Source organism: Chiloscyllium punctatum, chromosome 44 (assembly GCF_047496795.1).
Source record: "Chiloscyllium punctatum isolate Juve2018m chromosome 44, sChiPun1.3, whole genome shotgun sequence".
Lineage (NCBI taxonomy): Eukaryota > Metazoa > Chordata > Chondrichthyes > Orectolobiformes > Hemiscylliidae > Chiloscyllium > Chiloscyllium punctatum.
The window spans coordinates 15,040,410-15,061,916 of record NC_092782.1 but is presented as its reverse complement, the minus strand read 5'-3'; the positions used below and the strand labels follow the sequence as shown (position 1 = coordinate 15,061,916).

The 21,507-nt window shown below is 43.3% G+C and overlaps 1 protein-coding gene across 1 annotated transcript in view; it reads right to left on the bottom strand.

Moving 5' to 3' along the window:
• The window catches only part of lrmp (lymphoid-restricted membrane protein), a 165,181-nt gene that overhangs the window by 10,134 nt on the left and 133,540 nt on the right, over window positions 1–21,507 (bottom strand). The window contains 12 exon segments of the mRNA XM_072562048.1: window positions 215–280; window positions 3,822–3,868; window positions 10,090–10,237; window positions 10,607–10,738; window positions 13,595–13,735; window positions 15,236–15,263; window positions 15,385–15,436; window positions 19,531–19,618; window positions 20,288–20,385; window positions 21,083–21,214; window positions 21,315–21,367; window positions 21,456–21,502. Coding sequence (XP_072418149.1) covers window positions 215–280; window positions 3,822–3,868; window positions 10,090–10,237; window positions 10,607–10,738; window positions 13,595–13,735; window positions 15,236–15,263; window positions 15,385–15,436; window positions 19,531–19,618; window positions 20,288–20,385; window positions 21,083–21,214; window positions 21,315–21,367; window positions 21,456–21,502 — 1,032 coding nt within the window.

Below are 21,507 nucleotides of genomic sequence, written 5' to 3'. Positions count from 1 at the left end.
TGTTATATTCGAGAGTAAGCTGGTCCATAATCATTCTAACGTTACCACTTGGCTAGCCACTGGCTCTATCACAAATCCTTCTGTGATATCAAATCATTCAAGGCATATTGGCTGCAACTCAAACCAAACTGTCTACACTGGTCCCAGTCAAAGTATCCAGCCCACCCAGTGCTATTTGGACTAACAGCATTTCCTCATGCTGAAAATCACTTACCGTGTCCCACTGTACTCCTGCAGTGTGCCTTGGAATTGTTGCAATGCTGACTCTCCGTGGGGCATTCTAAGGGAAGGGGGTAGCAGGAAAAGAATTGCACTTGAGATTGGCACCATTTCCACATTTCATACAAAAATTTTCCATTTGTAGAAGTTGAAAAGTGTCATGTGTTAGCAGGTACGAAGGGGAAATCTCAATCCTGATTCAGCATCACTAAAGGGCAACCATCAACTTCAGGACACAACAGCTCAAGATGAGGGAAATGCATGCAACAGTGGGCTGGGACAGAGAGCAACGGAGGAAGGGAAAGAAAGAGTAAAAAGGAAAAAGAGAGAAACCTCTTTCCTCCAAGACATCCCAGAGTGCACACTCTGTCTCCTTGTCCTGAGGCAGCGTTGACATTCATTAACTTCCTTTGATTTGGTCAATGCTGTCCTGCAGGGACCTCCTCGGCTCCTGACATCGAGAATCAGAATGACTTACAGGCTGAAAATCAACCCGTTTCTCCATGCGAGAAGCACACTTCCCACAGACAATGGTTCCTGGTGTGGGACTCAAACCGAGAGCTCAGGGTTAGGGGGCACTCCCAAATACAGTTTACGGGGAGCTAATCATTTTTGAGAGACAATAGCTATCAATTTAGGAAAAGGCTCAGCCAATTTCAATACAACACAGTCTCAAACACTAAAATATAAAATGACATGTATTGAGACTGTCACAAGAATAACACTGCTTTTTAGTAATGCCTTGGAACCCTGAACATTCACCGGAACAGGAACATTAATGTAAGTGCATGCCCTTCGCCAAGATTGAAGTCTATTGAATATTGCCAAACCAAAACCAGATGATTGCCCTAACATTAAGTACTGCATTTCAGAATATTAGCATTAAAGCAGATTAACTTTATGGGCCACTAGATCACCATTATGACACAGTTAAGTAAAGTTAAAACTAGCCCTTATAACATTTTGCCCATTAATCTGACTACAACTCTTTGCCTGTCCATTCTGAAGCAGCAAGTCCCAAGATTATACAGTAAATATTACAAACAACAAAGCAGCAAAGGATCAATATGGAATATAGGAGCCAAATGAGCATGATCAGTCAGATCATAGTTGCTCTGAGTGTAGTCTCAACTCCAATTGCCTCTCTGCACCTCCTTACCCCTCGATATTCTTGTTGACCAAAAACCTATCCACAGCTCTGCCTGGAATAAATTCAATAAAAGAAAGTAAAACTTGGTTCAGAGTTTCAAAAGAGAAAAGCAAAACCAGGACTCAGTCCTGGAATCCACATTCTGGGAGGGATGTTAATGCACGGAAGCGGGTGCAGAGGAGATTTACCAGGATGTTGCCTGGGCTGGACTCAGTGATTAAAAAAAGATTGGGCAGTTTTCCTTAGAGCAGAGACAATGGAGAGGGGACATGATTGAGATGTATAAAATCATGAGGGGCATAGATAGCGTCAATTAGACGAGACCTTTCCCCTTGATCAATGACCAGCGAGCATAAATTTAAGGTAAGGAGCAGGAGATTGAGGAAATAAGAGGAAAAGCTGTTCACCCACAGGGTGTGGGAATCTGGGGCTCATTAACAGAGGTTGGCACAGGCAGAATCTCTCATAACATTCAAGGATTTCAATGGGCACTTGCCTTATCGAGGCATACAAGGTTATGAGTCAGATGCTGGAAATGGGGTTGGTACAGTCAGATAGTTGATTTTGATTAGTGTGGAGGCGATAGGCAGAAGAGCCTTTTTCTGTACTGTAGATCTCTCGTGACTCGAACTCAGAAAGAGTCAAGATCACACAGCCAGGTAGAAAATGGAATCTAAAAACAAGCAATTGACAAAGAAGAGCAATGCTTTATGGGCAGCACAGTGGCTCAGAGGTTAACTCTCAGCGCCCAGGACTTGGGCTCAATTCCAGCCACAGGCAATTGTCTATATGGAGTTTGCACATTCTCCCCATGTCTGTGTGGGTTTCCTCTGGACGCTCTTGTTTCCACCTACAGTCCAAAGAGGTGTTCGGTGGATTGGCCACGCTAAATTGCCCCTAGTGCCCAGGGATGTGCAGGTTAGATGGGTTAGCCATGGGAAACATGGGGTAATGGGGATAGGATGCTCTTCAGAGGGTCAGTATGGGCTGAATGGCCTGCTTCCACACTGTAGGGATTTTATTCCATGATTTAAGGAAGATTGCCATTTTACCACTTCTATTAGCCAACTTGGCAATGTGCCCCAAAATTCTGGAAGTGGTGGGGGAGGGGGTGGGGTGGGGGAGATGTGGAAGGGAGAAGAGGGACGGGGGAATACTTAGCATCAATAGGAAGGATTTCCCTCAGGGATTTCCCTGACCGGCCTATGTAACTTTACTGCAGTGTCTATAAATGCAGGAAGGTTGAGGTAAACATGCTGTGTTTCCCCACCAGCTGTGAATGACTACAGGTGGTGAAGGGTGGCACATAAATTAAAGTTCGGCCGTTCTTTAAGTGTATGCTGTTTTGTGAAATCAGCACCATTTCCTCTTTGAAAAAAAAAGTGTAATCAGCGTTAATATTTTCAAATGTTGATGAGGATAGTGAAGCATGGACTATGCAAAGGAAGAAACTGCAAACAGTGCTTTGCAAGGATTGTCTTGGTTTGGTATTTGACTGGTCTGGTAACTTTGTACTTTGGGGTAATGCTCAAGAATAATAAATCATCCATCGTCCTCAACAGATCAAACACCCACCGTACAGAAAGAGGCCATTTGGACCATCGAGTTCGCACTGACCCTCTGAGGAGCATCCCACCCAGACCCATCACCCCCATCCCCGTAACCCACCTAACCTGCAGTTGCCTGGACACTAATCGTCTAGACTCCAATTTTCAGCATGGCCAAGACACCTAACCTGCTCATCTTTGGACTGTAGGAGGAAACCGAAGCACCTGGAGGAAACCCACACAGACACAGGGAGAATGTCTTTGGTGGAGTTTTGCACCGTTACCGGAGGCAGGAATTGAACCTGGCTCCCTGGCACAGTGAGGCAGCAGAGCTAACCACTGTGCCACCATGGTATCCATAATGAGAAGCAGGACCTAGTCTTGTTTGGTGGGTGGAGGGGTTAATATTGACACCACCACCCAGGGAACACTTTAGCTTTGAACTCCTGTTGAATAGACAGAAGGAGCCCCCAGTTTAAAGGTTCAATCCAGAGGGTGGCATCCCGCACAATGGAAGTCTGGACAATGTGCTTATTGGTCAATGTCAGAGGTATTGCACACCTCCAGAACAGGTGGGACTTCAAATTGGGCTGCCTGATCTAAAGCGAGATACATCACCACTTTGCCACTCTAGGATTGTGAAACACATGAAAAATTTGTATTGAGAAAGTGCATGTTGAGACACAGATATGGACAGCATTTTGTAAAGGAGGTTGCACAGGAGGCTCCACCCACCAAACAGCATCCTCCTATGCTGAGAAATCGTACAATGCAACCAGCCACTGAGGTGCCTTGTTGGTCATGTGCATTTGCCTGATGTAGCAAGGCCTTAGGGGTCTGGGACTTCAAGCCTTCATGCAGCTGTTTCGGGGAAATAGGTTTTGCAATAGGTAGTGAATACTTACTTTGCCAAATGTCTGCGTAGAAAGGAACTTTTTATTTTGCAGCTCATCTGAAAGTGAAAGACACCACAGGTCAATAAAAAAAAGTTCCATCAGCGTTTTATCAAAATGTCTACTGTCATGATGATAATGAAATCCAACATCACACTATAGTATTGGGTTAGTGGACCGCAGTTTCATTGCTGCCTTAAAAGTGCTGAGTTTCGTGAACTGAAGTTTTGATCTAAATCTTTGATCTCATGTATATTAAGTGCTTTTCATCAGTAACCTAGCTTTTAGGGATTACTGTACCTTAAATGAATGAGAGTTACCTAATCTTCTCCTGAGAATCCTTACATGCCACAAAATTCAGGTTGGCACAGTATTATGGAACAGACATCTGGATACCTAAACTATCAAATTCTCCTCCATGTCTTACACCATTCGGATTTGGAAGGGCCGTACATCATCACGTAAAGGTCAACCTTTCAGACCAACGTTTTAGGCAAACATTGGGGTGGAGGGGTCAATGATTACACAAATATTACTTTTGAGTAGTTGAAACCCATGCCTGGTCTTTGGAGCTGCTAATAATGGCTATGGCTGCTGGCCATGGTCCTGAATTCAGCAGGCTCTTACACCCCCCTGTACGGTCTACTGGAATTTCTGATGCTTGAAATGAGAAAGACGGAAGTTTGAAATAGACTTGTTAAACTGTTCCCACCAACCCCATTATCAAACTAGTACAAGCTTATGAAAAATGAACTATAGGGCTAAAGCATCAAGGGTCAATTCTGACACAAGATCAGCTATTTACATCCCAGTTACCTTATCGTCACTTGATCAAAGTCCTGATGAAGGGCTTTTGCCCGAAACGTCAATTTCGAAGCTCCTCGGATGCTGCCTGAACTGCTGTGCTCTTCCAGCACCACTGATCCAGAATCTGGTTTCCAGCATCTGCAGTCATTGTTTTTACCTCAAAGTCCTGGAACATCCTGTCTAACAGCAGCATAGGATCACCTGTACCAGAAGGACTGCAATGGTTTGAAGCAGTGCTTCTTCATCTTTCTGACATGGACTGGTTTGCCTGAAGGGCTCACCTCTGTGTTGTGCTGCATGTTAGCTTCATCTATGATGACCACATCCCAAGGTGGGATTTAAAAGAAAGAAACCCTTTCCGCTCTATCTGCTAATGAGAAATCACCCAATAGTTCAATCTAATCATCTCAGTGACTTATTTGCTCCATTTACAAATGATCCTCTTAAGTCTGGCAAAATTCTTCATAGTGAAAGGAAAGTGCTACTCTGTACGTGTGTTTTTAGAATCTGATTTGACAAATGAAAACCAAAAGTTAAAATTCATTTTTCACCTTGCAAACTGAACGAGGTGCATGAAGATACCTCCTTTGAATAGGTAACTGGAGGGGAGCAATACCTTCACCAGAATGGAAGCTTTCCAGTTAGATTGCTCAGTCTCATCCAAATCCCTGGGCTCCCCAGATATCAGAATCAATTGCCCTCAGTCCTACCATTCACTCCCCAGCTTCCCGTACGCCTCCTAATCTATTAAGTACAATTGCTTGGCCTATTATCAATAATAAGTGTCAATCTCACTTTTTTATCTTTTCTGAAATAAATCTTTTCTCTCCCAACAGTAAGCTTACTTTCAAACCATCTTCTAGCACTGCTGAAACGTCCTACAATCCACTAAACCAGTTTGAGCTGGTCTGGTAACTTTGTACTTTAGGGAGTGCTCAAGAATAAAACAAATAATCCATCAACAACAGGTCATAGAACACCCATTCTGACCACTGTCTGTCTATATTCTCAGCTCCAGCACTGACTGCCGTGGTCTAAGTGGTGGACAATGCAACTACAATCACATTACGTAATAGCATGATGTCTTCAGACAGCAGTAACCACTCAAACCTACTTCTGTGGTCTGCCTCACAAAAGGATAACCTCTCTCGATCACATGCCTCTCTCTCCCAGTGGGGAAAACATATTTCCTAAGAATTTTTCTGCATTGTGTTCTTGAGCAAGGATTCCTGGTCCCACCTAATCTTTTGTTACACACCAAACCTAATACAGTCGCACCTCGACATACGAACGACCCCATTCACAAACAAATCAGTTTACAAACAGGATTGTACGTAAAACTTTGCTTCAATGTACGTACGAAATTCAAGGTACAAATGAAGGTACGAACGCAGGTACGAACGCAAAAAGCCCACGTGTGACCACGTGATTTCATTGTTCTGCTTTGCTATGTGCTGGTTGAACGCAAAAGCTCTCGGGCCCCGCGTGATCTCATTCAGTTTGTCTTTGGCGCGTGTGCTGTGAACAGCCGTCCAAGCATTCTTACGCTATCCAAACAATGGGAAAAATTGATTCGGTACGCGAACCGGTTCCTGGAGTGGATTAAGTCTGAAAGTCGAGGCGCTACTGTCCTTCATGTTAGTCCAGACACACTTAGGTTTGCTTACTCTGAAGACAGGTGAAACCATATTGGAAAGGACAGGGTCACAAAGGTCTAATGTTAATCCTGGATTTTGAGACATTTTTACAGCCATAGCACAGATCATTAAGTTCATTGAGTGGATCATGAACAGAGTAAAATGTTGAGAATGTAGTTCCAGTGGGAACTCGATGTGAAGGGGGAAATAACAGCAATTACACCTTTCATCCTTAAAACTCATGGTTGGTGCAAGCCTCAAACAGTATTTAAAGTTTTATAGAGCCCAGCCCAAGTTTGTGCGGGAAATAAATCTTAAAAGTGTCTCTGCGTATTGACCAATAAATATATATTGGAGCGTATAAAAGGGAGAAATGTAGCCTCTCTGAATGAACCTTTTCAGACAGAGTATAACACATCTGGGGGGACACTACCATTTCATCAATAAGCCCTACTTGGGCTATGTAAACAATACTTAATTAAGTTTATAATTTAGTTCACGTCACTAAAATAGTGAAAATTAAACAAGCAAATTATTTACGCAAATGCTTGGTTAATTAAACTATAAGATAAGACTAGGCAAATATTTCAATGCAGCAAGTATATTTCATCTGCAGTCTGTAGGAATCCTTTGACAGCAGTGTAATCCCATCCAGTCCATTTCACCTCAAGGGCCTATAACTCAAGGAACTTCGGTTCGGTGTTGTCAAGCTGGACTCAAAGGGCCCAGACACAGATGCATTAGGGAAGGACAAAAAAAAACTCCTTGGGCTTCTGACCCAGATAGCAGTCTCACGCTCCCTGCGGGCAGGGAGTCAGGCAGGTTTGGACCAACTGATAGGCAATGGCAAAGATTGGGTTCCCTCCAGTGTGAATGAGATACTTGCTGCTGGTGTGGATTGACTCAAAGACTGCAGCAAAGACGGGCAAATTAATCCAAGTGGGTGGTCATCCAAGTGGGGGGAGTTGAAACAAGAGGCTAGTAATAGTAACACACGCTCTGTCTTTTGAATATCAGGAAGTGATGTTGCCAGGATTAGAAAAAAAAACTTTGGTTAGGCTGCACTTCGAGTATTGTGTTCAATTCTGTTCACCACATGATAGGAAGTACGTGACTGCTTTGGAGAGGGTGCATTAGAGGTTACTATGATGCTGCCTGGATTAGAGGGTATGAGCTACACTAACAAGTGTAATCTGCTGGAGCATTTTAAAGATTGGATGACCAAACAATTCCTAAAGGGTGCGTAACGTATTAAAACAGATTCTAGAGAGTACCCTCAAGTAAGTAAAAAGATAGATTAGCAAAAGTAACTGCTATCCATAAGACAGAGGCAAGAGAAATTACAAAAGGGAAATGGCGGACACACTTATATTTTCCTAATCTGAAGGCAGATGAAACTATACTGGAAAGTGCAGTGATCCAAGTGTCTAATGACAATGAGGAGCTTAATTTTAATAAGGAGTGGTGCTGGGGAAAAAAAAAATCAATGGAATGACAGTAAACAAATCTACTGGACACACTGGTCTATACCCCAGGGTTTCAAAAGGAGGTAATTTTTATTGTGCATGTATGGCTTTCCATCTCCTCAAAATTGTGTCACTTTTAGAACAATTCTTGTGGATGGGAAGCTAACAAACATGACTATTATTCAAGCAAGCAGCAAAAACAGGGAACTATAGAGTGATTAGTCTCTCATTAGTCTAGGGAACAGACTAGACTTGATAATCAAAAACTCCACCTATAAATTCTGTGCCTGTGGGCTTCTCTCCATTTCACCTGAAGGAGGAGTAGCGCTCTGAAAGTTTACGATTTCAAATAAGCTGATCTCATGAGGCTTCTGACTTTGTCCACCCCAGTCCAATAGCAGCACCACCATATCAAAGACACTGCGATAGGACATTTAAAAAAATTCATTGTTGGACAGGGTCAACATTAAAGGGTCACATAAGATCGATATTTCGAAGGCCTTTAGTTCCCACGTAGATTTACTGAGTTGAGATATTTTGTCCTGAAAAATTTGAGACTTGGTAGTATTTTCAAAAATCATAGATTGGGTCATGCTGGTGGAAGTAAAGTAGAACAAAAACAAACTCGGAATACTGGAGCAGATCTGGCAGCATCAGTACTCTGATTTCTTCACAGATTGCATGGAGACAATTAGGGATGGGCAATCAAAACTGGCCGAGTCATGCAATGCCCTCATCTTGTGAATTAATTTTTAAAAATCCAGGGAATAAATGCTTGCCTGTTTAGAGCCCTCATTTATACTAGTTGCCTCAATGCTGAATTTCTGTCACACAAGATTCCAGCGTACAAATTTTATTTTTAAATATAGAATCCCTACAGTGTGGAAACAAGTCCACACCAACCCGCCAAAGAGCAGCCCACCCAGACCCATCCCCCTTACTCTGTATTTCCCATGGCTAATGCACCTCTCGAAACCATTCCCCAGTCCTTGATCCACTCACCTTCAGGAAGTGACGTTGCAGCTTTGTAAAACTTTGGTTAGGCCGCACTTAGAGTATTGCGTTCAATTCTGGTCGCCACATTACAGGAATGATGTGGAGGCTTTGGAGAGGATGCAGAACAGGTTTACCAGGACGCTGCCTGGATTGGAGGGGATGACCTATAAGGACAAGCTAGGGTTGATTTCTCTGGAACGGTGGCGGCTGAGGGGAGACCTGATAGAAGTTTATAAAATTATGAGGGGCATAGATAGGGTTGACAGTCAGAATCTCCTTCCCCAGAGTTGAAACGTCTCATACGAGGGGACAAAGCGTTCACAGGAGATGGGAGGGACAAGTTTATTTTATTTTTAAAAACACAGTGGTAGGTGTCAGGAACGTTCTGCCAGGATTGGTGGTGGGAGGCAGATATGATAGGGGCGTATAAGGGACTATTCAATAAGAACACAAATAAGGAATGAAGAGATATGGACCATAGAGTCAGAGATGTACAACATAGAAACAGACCCTTCGGTCCAACCCGTCCATGTCGACCAGATATCCCAACCCAATCTAGTCCCACCTGCCAGCACCAGGCCCATATCCCTCCAAACCCTTCCTATTCATATACCCATCCAAATGCCTCTTAAATCTTGCAATGTACCAGCCTCCACCACTTCCTCTGGCAGCTCATTCCATACACATACCGCCCTCTGCATGAAATAGTTGCCCCTTAGGGATTAGTTATGTTTTATGTCATGTTTGGCAGAACATCATGGGTTGGAGGGCCTGCTCCTATTTTCAATGTTAATATTAATCGACTGCAACTTTCTCTTTTCAGTCCATGGGCATCAGATTCAAAACACACTCTCGCAGTCTACAAGTGGTTCAATTGTCAAAGGAGGTTAAGCAAGAGAATGTCAGAAGTTGCCCCAGGGTATATAGGTACTTTGCATTGTCTTCCCTTTCCACAGCATCACTCTTCACTACCAAACACACACCGACTCTAGTATACTGGGGGACACTCAACATGAAGCTAGGAAAATGTGTATTATTTGATCATGAGAGGGTAGGAATTAGATTCCTTCAGATACAACACTTCCAACAGGTTGCAGAAGGATTAAAGAGTGACAGATGTGTGAAAATTGTGAATGATGTTCCTGCGGTCACAGTGGAGGACAGTTGAACTACATTCCCAACACTGCCCCACTTAAAACAGCACAGAGGGAGAACCTAAGACCTTTCATCTCTGTACGGTTCAGCAGCCCACCTAGCAATTCCTGTATAAATTATCAAAGGCAGGTGCCTGCCAAACATTGGTCTAACATGGATCTGGAAACAACCTGTTTTAAGAGACTACAACAGCCAGCTCCCAAATGTTGTTAACCTTACCTTGGATTTCTCTGAATGAGTTGCTGGCTTTGCCGTTCTGAAGAAGCTGTTTCATTTCTTCCAGTTCCGTGTGCTCCTTTGCGTACATACGCTTCAGATTCTCAACGTACTGAATCATAACTTCAACAGCCTTACTGACCCGAGTCTCCTAAACAGCAACAATATTCAGTGGCACTGGTTACTCCATACTTTCAAAACAAAATGCACACAATCTCAACTTTAACTGGTATCGGACGGAGCAGGGGAAGCTATTTATTCCAGAGTGACAGTCGTATTAATTTCTACAAAAAAAAACTTGTATTAACCTGGAAATTGGACTGCAGCATTACAGAGAATGTACCAGTTATCATCTTCTTTAAAACAAAATCAAAGCAAAACTGGAACAAGTGTGGTGTTCGCATATCACACAAAGGCAGGCAAGTGTTGGGAGAAGCTGAATTTTGTGACACTAACCAGCACCAGGTACCTTTGGCCTTGAATTAGCTCACAGACATTAGGACAACCATCTAATGTTCACCTGGTGAATGGCTCCCAACATTTCAGCCTTGCTGGCCATTCGGCTGATCGTCTGTGAGAGCATCGCAAGGCTTCGCTCTAGTTTCTCGAAGGTCTCCAGCAACTGCTGCTCTTCACATAAGGGTTTCACAATCTGACAGAAAAAGGAAGAAGAAGAGCATTGGAACAGGCTGTTCAGCCCATCAATTTTACTCCATCATTCAATTAGATCACGACTGATTAACAATTTCAATTGTCATTTCAATGCCAATTCCACATCCCTCTATATCATTAGTTGGGTTTCTGTCTTGAATTGAATTGAATTTATTGACATGTGTACTGAGATACAGTGAAAACCTGTGTCTTGCGAGCAATGCAGGCAGATCATAGAGTTAAATAGCATAGATAAGTAAATAATACGTAAAGTGGCAAAAACAAAAAAAAAACAGGTACAGGTGAATATTAAGAGTTTGTGAGTCCATTCAGTATTCTAACAACAGTAGGGTAGAAACTGTTGTGAAACCGGCTGGTGTGTGTGTTCAGGCTTCTGTACCTTCTCCCCGATGGTAGAGGTTGTAGAAAAACATTACCAGGGTGGGACAGATCTTTAAGAATGCTGGCGGCCTTTCCTCGACAGCGGGGCCTGGTAGATGGATTCTATAGATGGGAGATTGGCCTTTGTGATTGTCCAGGCCATGTTCACCATCCAGAACACACAGATCAAATCTGAGTCCTTTAGGGTTGAGAATTCCAAACATTCACCATTTTCTGAGTGAAGAAATTCCTCATGTTTGTCTTAAACTGCCTGACCCTTATCCTGGGTGATGTCCCGAGGTTCCAGGGAATCATCCGACCCATAACCACACTGACACACCTTGCAAGAACATTCTAAATTCCAATGAGATCATTTCTCACTCTGAATTGTAGGGAATACAGTTCCAGTTGCCTCAGTCTATCCTCATAAGACAATCCCACTGACCCAGGGATTAATCTATCAGCTATGAGCGAATGGTGGAGCAGACTCCATGAGTGGAATGGCCCAACTCCTGTTCCCATGTCTTCTGGTCCAATCTGCTGCATGCCCTCTATAGCAAGTATATCTTTTACTTATTAGATAGATCAAAACTGTATACAATGGTGAGATCTCACCAAGGTTTTATACAACTGCAGCAAGATGTCTCTACTGCTGGACTCCAATCCATTTGTGAAGGCCAACAAACCATTTGCCTTCCTAATTACATGCCACACCCACATGCCAGTTTTTAAAGTGACTCATGAACAAGGACCCAGGTTCCTTCAGACACCCATATTCCCCAACCACTCACCATTTAAGAGACATTCCACCCTTTAGCTTTCTCCCCAATGAGTTACTTCACACAGATAATTACATTATATGCCACCTGCCATGTTTTAGCTAACTCATTTCGCCTGCTAAACCCTCCTGAAGCCACCTGAACTTACATTCCAAACCAGGATTAGAGTGGTGCTGGAAAAACACAGGTCAGGCAACATCCAAGGAGCAGGAAAATCGACGTTTCGGACAAAAGCCCTTCATCAGGAATATTCTTGGGTTTCCAGCATCTGCAGTCCTCGTTTTTATCTAGTTACATTCCAAACCAATTGTGTTCAATCGGCACATCTGAACATATTATAACTGATCCCCAAATCCAGTTCGTTTATAGAGATTATCAATGGCCATGCCAAAAGCACCTACCCTTGTGGTATCCCACCATCCTGCCTTTTGAGAATGATGTGTTTCTTTCTAGTCTCTGAACTAACCAATTCTCCATTTATTCATTTTTTTATTTATTCAGTTTGTGGGATGTGGGCACTGCTGGCTGGGTCAGCATTTACTGCCCGTCCCTAGTTGCCCCTGAGAAGGTGGTGGTGAGCTGCCTTCTTGAACGGCTGCAGTCCACCTGCTGTGGGTTGACCCACAATGCCCTTAGGGAGGGAATTCCATAGCAGAATATTTCATGCAGTCCCTGGTGCTCTCATTTTATTTACTAATCTAGCGTGTGGGACCTTTTCCAGAGCTTTCTGCAAATCCAATTGACTCCTTCGGCCAGTTCTCCTTTTTATATACTACAAGTCACATCCTCAAAACTCCAGATGGCTAATGTGGGATTTTCCCTTTTATAAATCCATGCTGACTCTGTTCCATTCTGTCACTGTCTTCTCAATGCTCAAAACTACCTCATCCTTTATCATAGATTGCATTATTTTCTCCTGTTAGAGATGGTAAGTTAATGGATCTCCACTTCTCCATTGATGTCTACATTAGTTATTTTACTGAATGCAGAAGTTTGAAGATGACCGTTAATACACCCAGTCTCTCTCCAGATGTTGCCTTCAACAGCCTGGGATGCAGATCCTCTGGTACAGGGGATTGAACCCATGTCTTTTCAATAACTACTGAGTCACGAATGCTAATTTCTTCTAATTCTTCAGTTTCACAGGAGATTTTCGGTCACCTGTGATGAACAATGCCAAGTAATGGCTTCTCTTCTGTCTTCTCCCTGCTCTGATATATGAACTCTTCTCTCCAGCCTTATACTGGGCCCACATTACCTCAAAACTATTTTGCTGTTTTATCATATCTGAAGATGATGTTATCATCCAGCTGTGTGTTCCTCCCCAGTTAACATTCATTCTGTTTCCCTTTCTTAATCTGCCTTTGTTGGGCAATTACTTACTGGCAGTCCTTAGACTTACCATTCTCCTTCTGAAGGAACAGGGTGAGGCAGGACCAAAAAGGTGAGGTGGGAGGGTTAGCGTGTGTATGGAATGAGAGGGGGAGAAACAATTAACAACTCGGGGAAGTCAGCGAACGGCGAAATCTTTCAAGGTCAGTATTGTCCCTGCAATTGTTCAGCACTTAACCCAGTGCAAGGTACAAAACAGAGAGCACTTGCTGGATTAATTGTACCATGGTGCCTAAACGAAACACAGAAACAAAGTCATGGAGCAGCTAATCAAACTCCGGTCACTCAGTGAGCCCAGTACTGACCTGCAGTGTCTGGTGACATTTCTCAATCTCCTTTTTCAAATTTATTTCAGCTAAATCTCGGGATCGCTCCTCCAGCCGCAATCTCTTCTCGAGAGTAAAGATGTCGCACTTGAAAGCTAATGAAAATCTGAGAAATTCAGCCTGCAAATGAGAGGAAATAGTTACTTGGAATGTTAAAGTTATCAGGCCCGTGCCTGTTGAGCTGATGCGCATGGGGAAAAAGGGGTGATGGGTGTTACTCAATCACCACATTACCTCCCAGCTCCAAACAGCTCTTCCCCACACACCTCTCCTGAAATGGCCGCATTCTGCCTCAGCCCAGGCCTGGAGGAGGGAAGGAGGGAGGGAGGGAATTGGTCCTATCCAGAGAGTTGCACTTTGGACGAGAATTGGAAGCAGAGACCCTTTTTTGCCTCAGAGCTAAGTAAAAACGATCTGGAGTCACTCTTCGAATTAAAGCAGGAGAGGGTCTCCTGCTGTCTAGGCTAACACACACACACACACACACACACACACAGCTGAAGATCCAAACTGGTTATAGAGTCTTAGAAACGTACAGCATGGAAACAGAGCCTTTGGTCCATCTAGTCTGTGCTGACTAGATATCCTAAATTAATCCAGTCCCATTAGGAGGGCAAAAGGGGGACATGAAATAGCTTTGGGAAATAGGGTCAAGGAGAATCCAAAGGGTTTTTACAAGAGAAAAGAGTAACTAGGGAGAGAATAGGGCACCTCAAAAGATCAGCAAGGCCACTTAGGTGTGAAACTTCAGGAAATTTCCATATTACAGAGGTAGTTGTGGTGGGTGTCGTAAAACACATGAAAGTGGATAAATCCCCAGGGACTGATCAGGTGCACCCTAGAACTCTGTGGGAGGCTAGGGAAGTGATTGCTGGGCCCCTTGCTGAGATATTCGTATCACCGATAGTCACAGGTGAAGTGCCAGAAGACTAGAGGTTGGCAAACATGGTGCCACTGTTTAAGAAGGGTGGTAAGGACAAGCCAGGGAAATATAGACCAGTGGTCATTATTCCATTGCTGTGTGCATTCAGTACGATCCAATCGAGCCAATACAGACAGAGCTGTTGATAACATGGAAAATCCTGTGCTATAATCAGTCACCACATTAAAAAGACTCTTCTTTCCCATACTCTTCTAGCTGGCATTCCCTTGACTTTACCCTTGTTTGGTTCAATGATCAGGTGGACAAGGATCTGATAATGTTTCCTAAAACTAAACTGGGCCTCCACTTCATTGGGTATGGAGGCACTATGTAAATGAAAGTCTTTGAACCCATTTTAATACACAAATAGGACAGAAAAAGGGTTTTTTGTATTGTTCTTCTTCCAAAAACATCTAACAATTTTGCTTCACTTGCTCTCTGCTTCCAATTTCTGGGAGAGTAATTTTCAAATCCTGGAGACTCCAGGAGAACCCCAGACATTTGTCAACTCCCAACTCATGCACCCAAATAATTTGGCCATCTTCCTCTCAACAGACACATAAGAGGAAGGTGCAGAACGAGGGGCGTTACTTGTGGATGTTGAATAGTGAGCTTTACTCTGCACAACAATGAAATTTAGGAACATTTCACAACTGACATTTTACATAAAAAGCAAACATCATACAATCCCAACATACCTCCACGTCCTGTTCGGTATTTGAGGTTCTGTGGTGAGGGGGGAATAAATGTACAAAGATCTTCAGTTTTTGCATCTTCCAGAACTTCAAAAACATACAGAACCAACAGATGAAATTAAAAAAGGAGTTGAGACTGTATCACGCCTTACCTCCGTAAGTTCAGCAGGTCTTGAATTTTATAACCAGATGACTGATAATTTGCTGCCGAGAGACAGACAATGCATGTTACCATCCCACACACAAAAATCTAGCATCAGTAATCAAACCACCAAAACGAACGGCTGCTTCTACCTCAATCTTGCCATCTCAGATATTTACGCCGATAAGATCATTGAAAGCTTGCAATTACCTGCCTGTTTTGTATAATTTTGGAAGCTTAGAAATGGGATGAAGACACAATTGTCTGGAGGTGGCTGCAACATGGAAAGGAGCTATTTCAATCAATCAGATCTCAATCTATGCAGGAAGTAACTTTACTATGGTACCAGGTAGTAATGAGTCAGAGAGAAAATAACCACAGCCCCGAGGGAAAAGGGCAGATGCTAATTGTTGTAAAAAGGAGAACGGCATTAGCATGTGAAGCAAATGTACAGTTTCCAGTTCTGGACAGTGAATAAGCCCCCTATTTAATTAGCCCTGCTGAGAAACCTATTCAGAAGGAAAGCTACATTTCCAGGAGTTTGAACAAGAGGTCAGCAACCTGCAACATTAACCTGTTCCTGCTTTCCCCACAGAGGTGACCTGACCTGTGACGTCGTGGATTTACCCTCGATCACCAAGGCCTAGGATGTTCTAATGACAACTTATCTAATAACTCTCCGGTCACCACCAATACCCTGCAGAACTCCCTTACAACTGACCAAACAAAGGGGGTAGAGGGTGGTAGGGAAGCAGGATGATGATTAACAGCGACTTGGAAGGAAGGCGCATTCACAACTCATTCGCATTTTCACACACAGGAACAGGCCAGAGACACCTTCCTCAACCTGTTCCATTAGCTCCAATATCCACCCTATTTAATCAGGGTAATACAACTTGATATTCATTTAGTGAGCAGTGTTCTTGGATACACATATCCCATTACAGTATTAAGATTTGCCAATTATAATTTCTTAAAAATCAGCTTCCAGCATTAGGCAGACATCCAGGTTTCAGAAGGTGGTGACAGGAGTGTGGAACAGGTACACAAACTCCCATCCTTTCCAATGGCACCTTGAAATGTGGAATGGGCATGTAATTAGGCTATTTAAGAGCCTCATCCTACTGTGCGTGGTGTCTTACAGTCGGCGTAGCAATCCTGTATACCTATAAATGATGGTATTTGACAGGAAGACAAAGGTCTCAGACTCTATCTTCCCCTGGGATCACTTGAAGCATGACACTCTACTGAAAACATGCTCTCATTTATAATCCAATTAGCTTGATGCTATAAGCACAGACAGTTATCTGCCAGTGAATGTATTATTTATATGGTAGTTAACTGCCATTAGTATCTGTCAGGTTCTTCAATATTCAGATATGCAAGTCTAGTTTGTTCTGTTATGAAAGATAACAAGCCTTGCTGCATCAGGTAAACCACTGTTAGAGGCAAACTTACACCATCAATAGTATTAACCTCCACATTGATGCCCTTACGCCACAACCTTCCCTCCAAATCCCCGGCCAGCATGAACAGTCTGCAGCCTGGGTCACTCACCAATCCAGGGTGTCCAATGGGTATTATCCTGGCAGCTGCTATACCCACAGAGTGACTGTCCATCAAAGAGCAGCAAGCCAGTCGGGAGGTGGAATTTTCACCCTCAGATCATAACACACAGGAGCAGAAGTAGACCATTCAGCCCATCAACTTTACTCTACCATTGGATGAGATCATGGCTGATCTGATAATCCTCAACTCCACTTTCCAGCCGTTACCCCCCGTTACCCTGGATTCCTTTACTGATTAAAAGCCTGTCTGCCTTAACCTTCAATATACTTAACGACCCAGCCTCAACAGCCCTCTGTGATAAAGAATTCAGAGAAAACATTCTCATCCTGGTCTGAAATGGGAAACCCCTCATCCAGAGAAAGGTTGCCCACTGGCCCTAAACTGTCCCACAAGGGGAAACAACCTCTCTGCATCTACCCAATCAAGCCCCTGAAGAATCTTGAATGCTTCAATGAGGTCACCTCTCATTTCAATGAGTACAGGCCCAACCTACTCAACCTCTCCTTATAAGAGTCTGTCCATACCGGACTTCAGCCCAGTGAACATCCTTCAGACTGTTTCTAGAGACAGGATAGCTTTTCTTAGATAAGGGGACCAAAACTGTGCACAGTATTGCAGGCGTGGTCTGACTGGTGTCTTGGCTAGTTTTAGCAATGCCTCACTGTGTTATATTTCATTCCCTCTGAAATAAAAGCCAGCATTCCATTTGCCTCATGTGTTACCCATTGAACTTGGATGTCAGCTTTTTGTGATCCAGACAGACCCCAAATTCCTTTATGCTGTAGCTTTCTGCAGTCTTTCTCCATTTAATATTTAGCTCCTCTACTCTTCCCAGAGTGCAAAATCTCTCATATCCCCCACGTTTTTGTCTACTCACTTATCTTGTTTATCACCCTCTGCAGACTATGTCATCCTCAGCAGTTGCTTTTCCATCTAATTTTGTGTCATCCATAAAGTACTTTCACTTTCCTCATCCAAGTCAGCAATATATATCGTAAGTAATTGCGGCTCCAGTACTGATCCCAGTGATACAGCGCTCATTACTGGTTACCATCCTGTAAACAACTCCTGTACCTGAACTGGTCTTCCATTAATTAGCCAGTCCTCCATCCACAATAACAATGGAGTAACTGATGGTGAAAACAGCTCACCAAGGCATATTCATAAAATTTCAGTCAAAACTTGAAAGATTGGGAATATGTGTGATCCGAACACCTGGATAATTCTAGATTGTTATACGTTTATCATACTTTGTAGGCATTCTATGATTTATATGCCAAGTGACAGTGTGGAAGCAGGCCATTCAGCCCAGAGTCCACACCACCAAAACCTACCCCCCTCCCCTCTGCCCCCTGCCCCCCGCCCCCCACCCCCCCCCCCCACCCCAAACCAAACCTGTAATCCTAGATTTCTCATGGCCAATCCACCTAACCTGCACATCTTTGGACTGTGGGAGGAAACCAGAGCACCCAGAGGAAACCCCCACAGACACAGGGGGAATGTGCAAACTCCACATGGACAGTTGCCCAAGAATGGAATTGAACCTGTGTTCCTGGCATGGAGGGGCAGCAGTGTTAACCACTAAGCCACTAACGTGTTCCCACCTGGACGGTCTGGCAGCTGTGTCTCAGTAATGGTCAGCTCATCATAATCCCCATAGAGTCATAGAGCATGGAAACAGACCCTTCAGTCTAACCAGTCCACACCGACCATGTTCCCAAACAAAACTCATCCCACCTGCCTGCAGTTCGCCCAAATGCTTCCAAGCCCTCCCTATTCATGAACTTATTCCACTTCCCCTGGCAGTTCATTCCACACACAAACCACACTTTTGGTTAAAAAAAAAATTTGAGCATGATGCCCTTGTCAAATTTTCTCCTCTCCCTTTAAAAATAATTCCCCTCGCTTTGAACTCCCCCACCCTAGAGGAAAGACTCTAGGGTGAGGTAGACCTTATCCATGCCCCTCATGATTTTATAAACCTCTAAAAGGTCACCCCTCAACCTCCTACACTCCAGTGAAAAAAGACCTAGTCTATTTTTATATCTCAAACCCTCCATTCCCAGCAACATGCTGTTAAATCTTCTCTGAACCCTTTCCAGTTAAATAACATCCTTTCTAAAAACACTGAACCTAGGCCAATATGTCATTCAGTTCATTCCATGTGCATAAAGAATGCCTACTTTTGGGTTACAAACCCACAACCATCTTTCAATATCAATCTTTCCATCACTTTTCTTTCACCTCTCTCTCTCTCCCTCTGTGTGTGTGTGTGACCAAGCTCATAGTTACTTGCTCGCTAATAGAATCATAGAAACTCTACAGTGTGGAAATGTGCCATTTGGCCCAAACGATCCACACTGACCCTCCGAGGAGTACCCCACTCAGACCCATTCCCCTACTCTATTACTCTACATTTCCCCTGACTAACACACTTAGCATAAACATCCCTGTGCTCAGTATCAAGCTCTCTCTTTAAAACAGCTTGGGTCTTTAGCGCGTGAACGCAGGAGGCAAATACAAGTCTCTTGTTGAAATGAAAACAGGAAATGCTGGAAACACAAGAACAGCTGATTGCAATCCTTACCTTGAACATCATGGGGTGGACTGGGATGGACAGCTTGCAACTCACCTGGGCTTAGTTCCTCTACAGCCACAGAACCTCGAGTAGCTTCCTTGTGAGAGAGGGAGTAGTCGTCAGTGGAGATTACAGTGCTCTACAGTTGCACAGCAAGCAATCTGGATTACTACACGAAAACAAAGTGCTTGCATATAAAAACATAGGCAACCCGCCAGTGCATACCATTGTCAATGCCAATAAGGCATGTGGCGAGGGCGAGGGCGTATGCTGGGGGACCAAGGACAGTTGTGTGTTTTCAACATCTAGGGGCTTAGAAAGTTATGGTGTGAACATCGCAAAACAAAAATAGAAAGCAAAGTTGCCTGCTCACACTCTTCAAAGTATATGAGGATCTGACGTTTAGTTAGGCAGTGACACAGTTTGTAAAGCTCTTCAACAGACCACTGTATCTGAGAAAATGGAATTGGAGGAGGGGTATAGGGTGTACCCCCCTCAGCCCATACACAGATCAGCAGCATTCCTGTAATAAGTGCTCCTCCTGGCACTATATCTGATGAAAGGCAGCAGGATGTAGATTAACCAGGAGGACCTGGACTGAAGGAAGCTTAAAACAAAAAACTGGGGAAAGACAAGAACAATTGTACCAATTGCAAAAAAGAGTGGGAGATGCAAGCAGGGAAGCAACTTTCAAGAGGAAATTGGATCATATTTGAAAAGAGACATAGTAAGCTCAGTGATCTCTATTCAGACTATATTTTCATACCAAGTTAATTTTTACTTTGCTCCTGGATCCCAGTTCATCGGTCTTGGAAAGCTGGTGTTTGAGGGTGAGCTGACTGCCATCGTGAGGACCTGGGCCATCTGAGAAAATAGAACTTCAGACAATTCTTCACATACAATCCAAACCCCTCACACAATTCCCTTAACACTTCTTTTTGTAGGAAGAATCCTTGCAAGAAACCTACAGCTCAGTTCAAAACAAACTCATGATTTTTATAATTTGCGCTTCACATAGTCCAATTGGGCACATTGATATACACAACGTGGCTTTTTAAAAAAATATTATCACCTTCTGTTCAACGCTACAATACATTATTGAATTCACTGGCTATTAAGCACAAAGTGGCTCACATTGGTATTCAGGATCAACCCAAGATTCTGCTTTCTGCACTTCGCTCAATCATCGACACCAAAACATTCAGCGGGCTAGCTCAAGTGTAAAGTTCAGAAATGCAACAAATTGCTAGCAGTTTGGAAGACTCATTGTATCAGACTTGAAACATTTACTCGGTTTCTTTCTCCATAGATGCTGCTAGACGTGCTGAGTTTCTCCAGCACTTTGTGCTCTTAATTCAAACTACCACCTATCCCATTTCCCCAGCCTAATAAAGGAATCACAAATAAGGAAACTCCAAGTTATCTCAGACATAGAAAACAATTTGCAGCAACTATAACTTGAAATCTGTAGTTCAAAACACACTAACAAAAAGCTAATAAACACAAAACATTAATTCTACTTACATAAACTATTATTCCACACAGATAGAGGAGGACTTACCTGCTGTCGTATCTTTAATTTTGCCGTGCATATCAGCATTGTTTTCATTAACTGCATCAAGTGTTTTTACAATTTCCTGAAGTTGCAAGCCACTATCGGATCGCCTTGTGGAAGTAGATGAAGCGCTGGACCCTGTCCCAAGCACAGAAGTAATAACCCCATGTGAAAGGTGAGCTGACGTCACATCGTTTAAAAGAAACATTCATGACCCAAATGCAAGGAAGCTCCTTACCAGACATTATGGAGATCTCCACTGGGCCAGTACAAGTTAGGTCAGGTTCTTCACTAGAAAATGGTTGAGTTACAAGATTATTTCTGGTGCTAATACAATGCACTGTAAAAACAAAAACATTAGGCAGGAAACAAGTCTCACCTGGGTTGAAGCAGATCATGACCGTTCACTTTCTTGCCAGCTCCAGCCTATA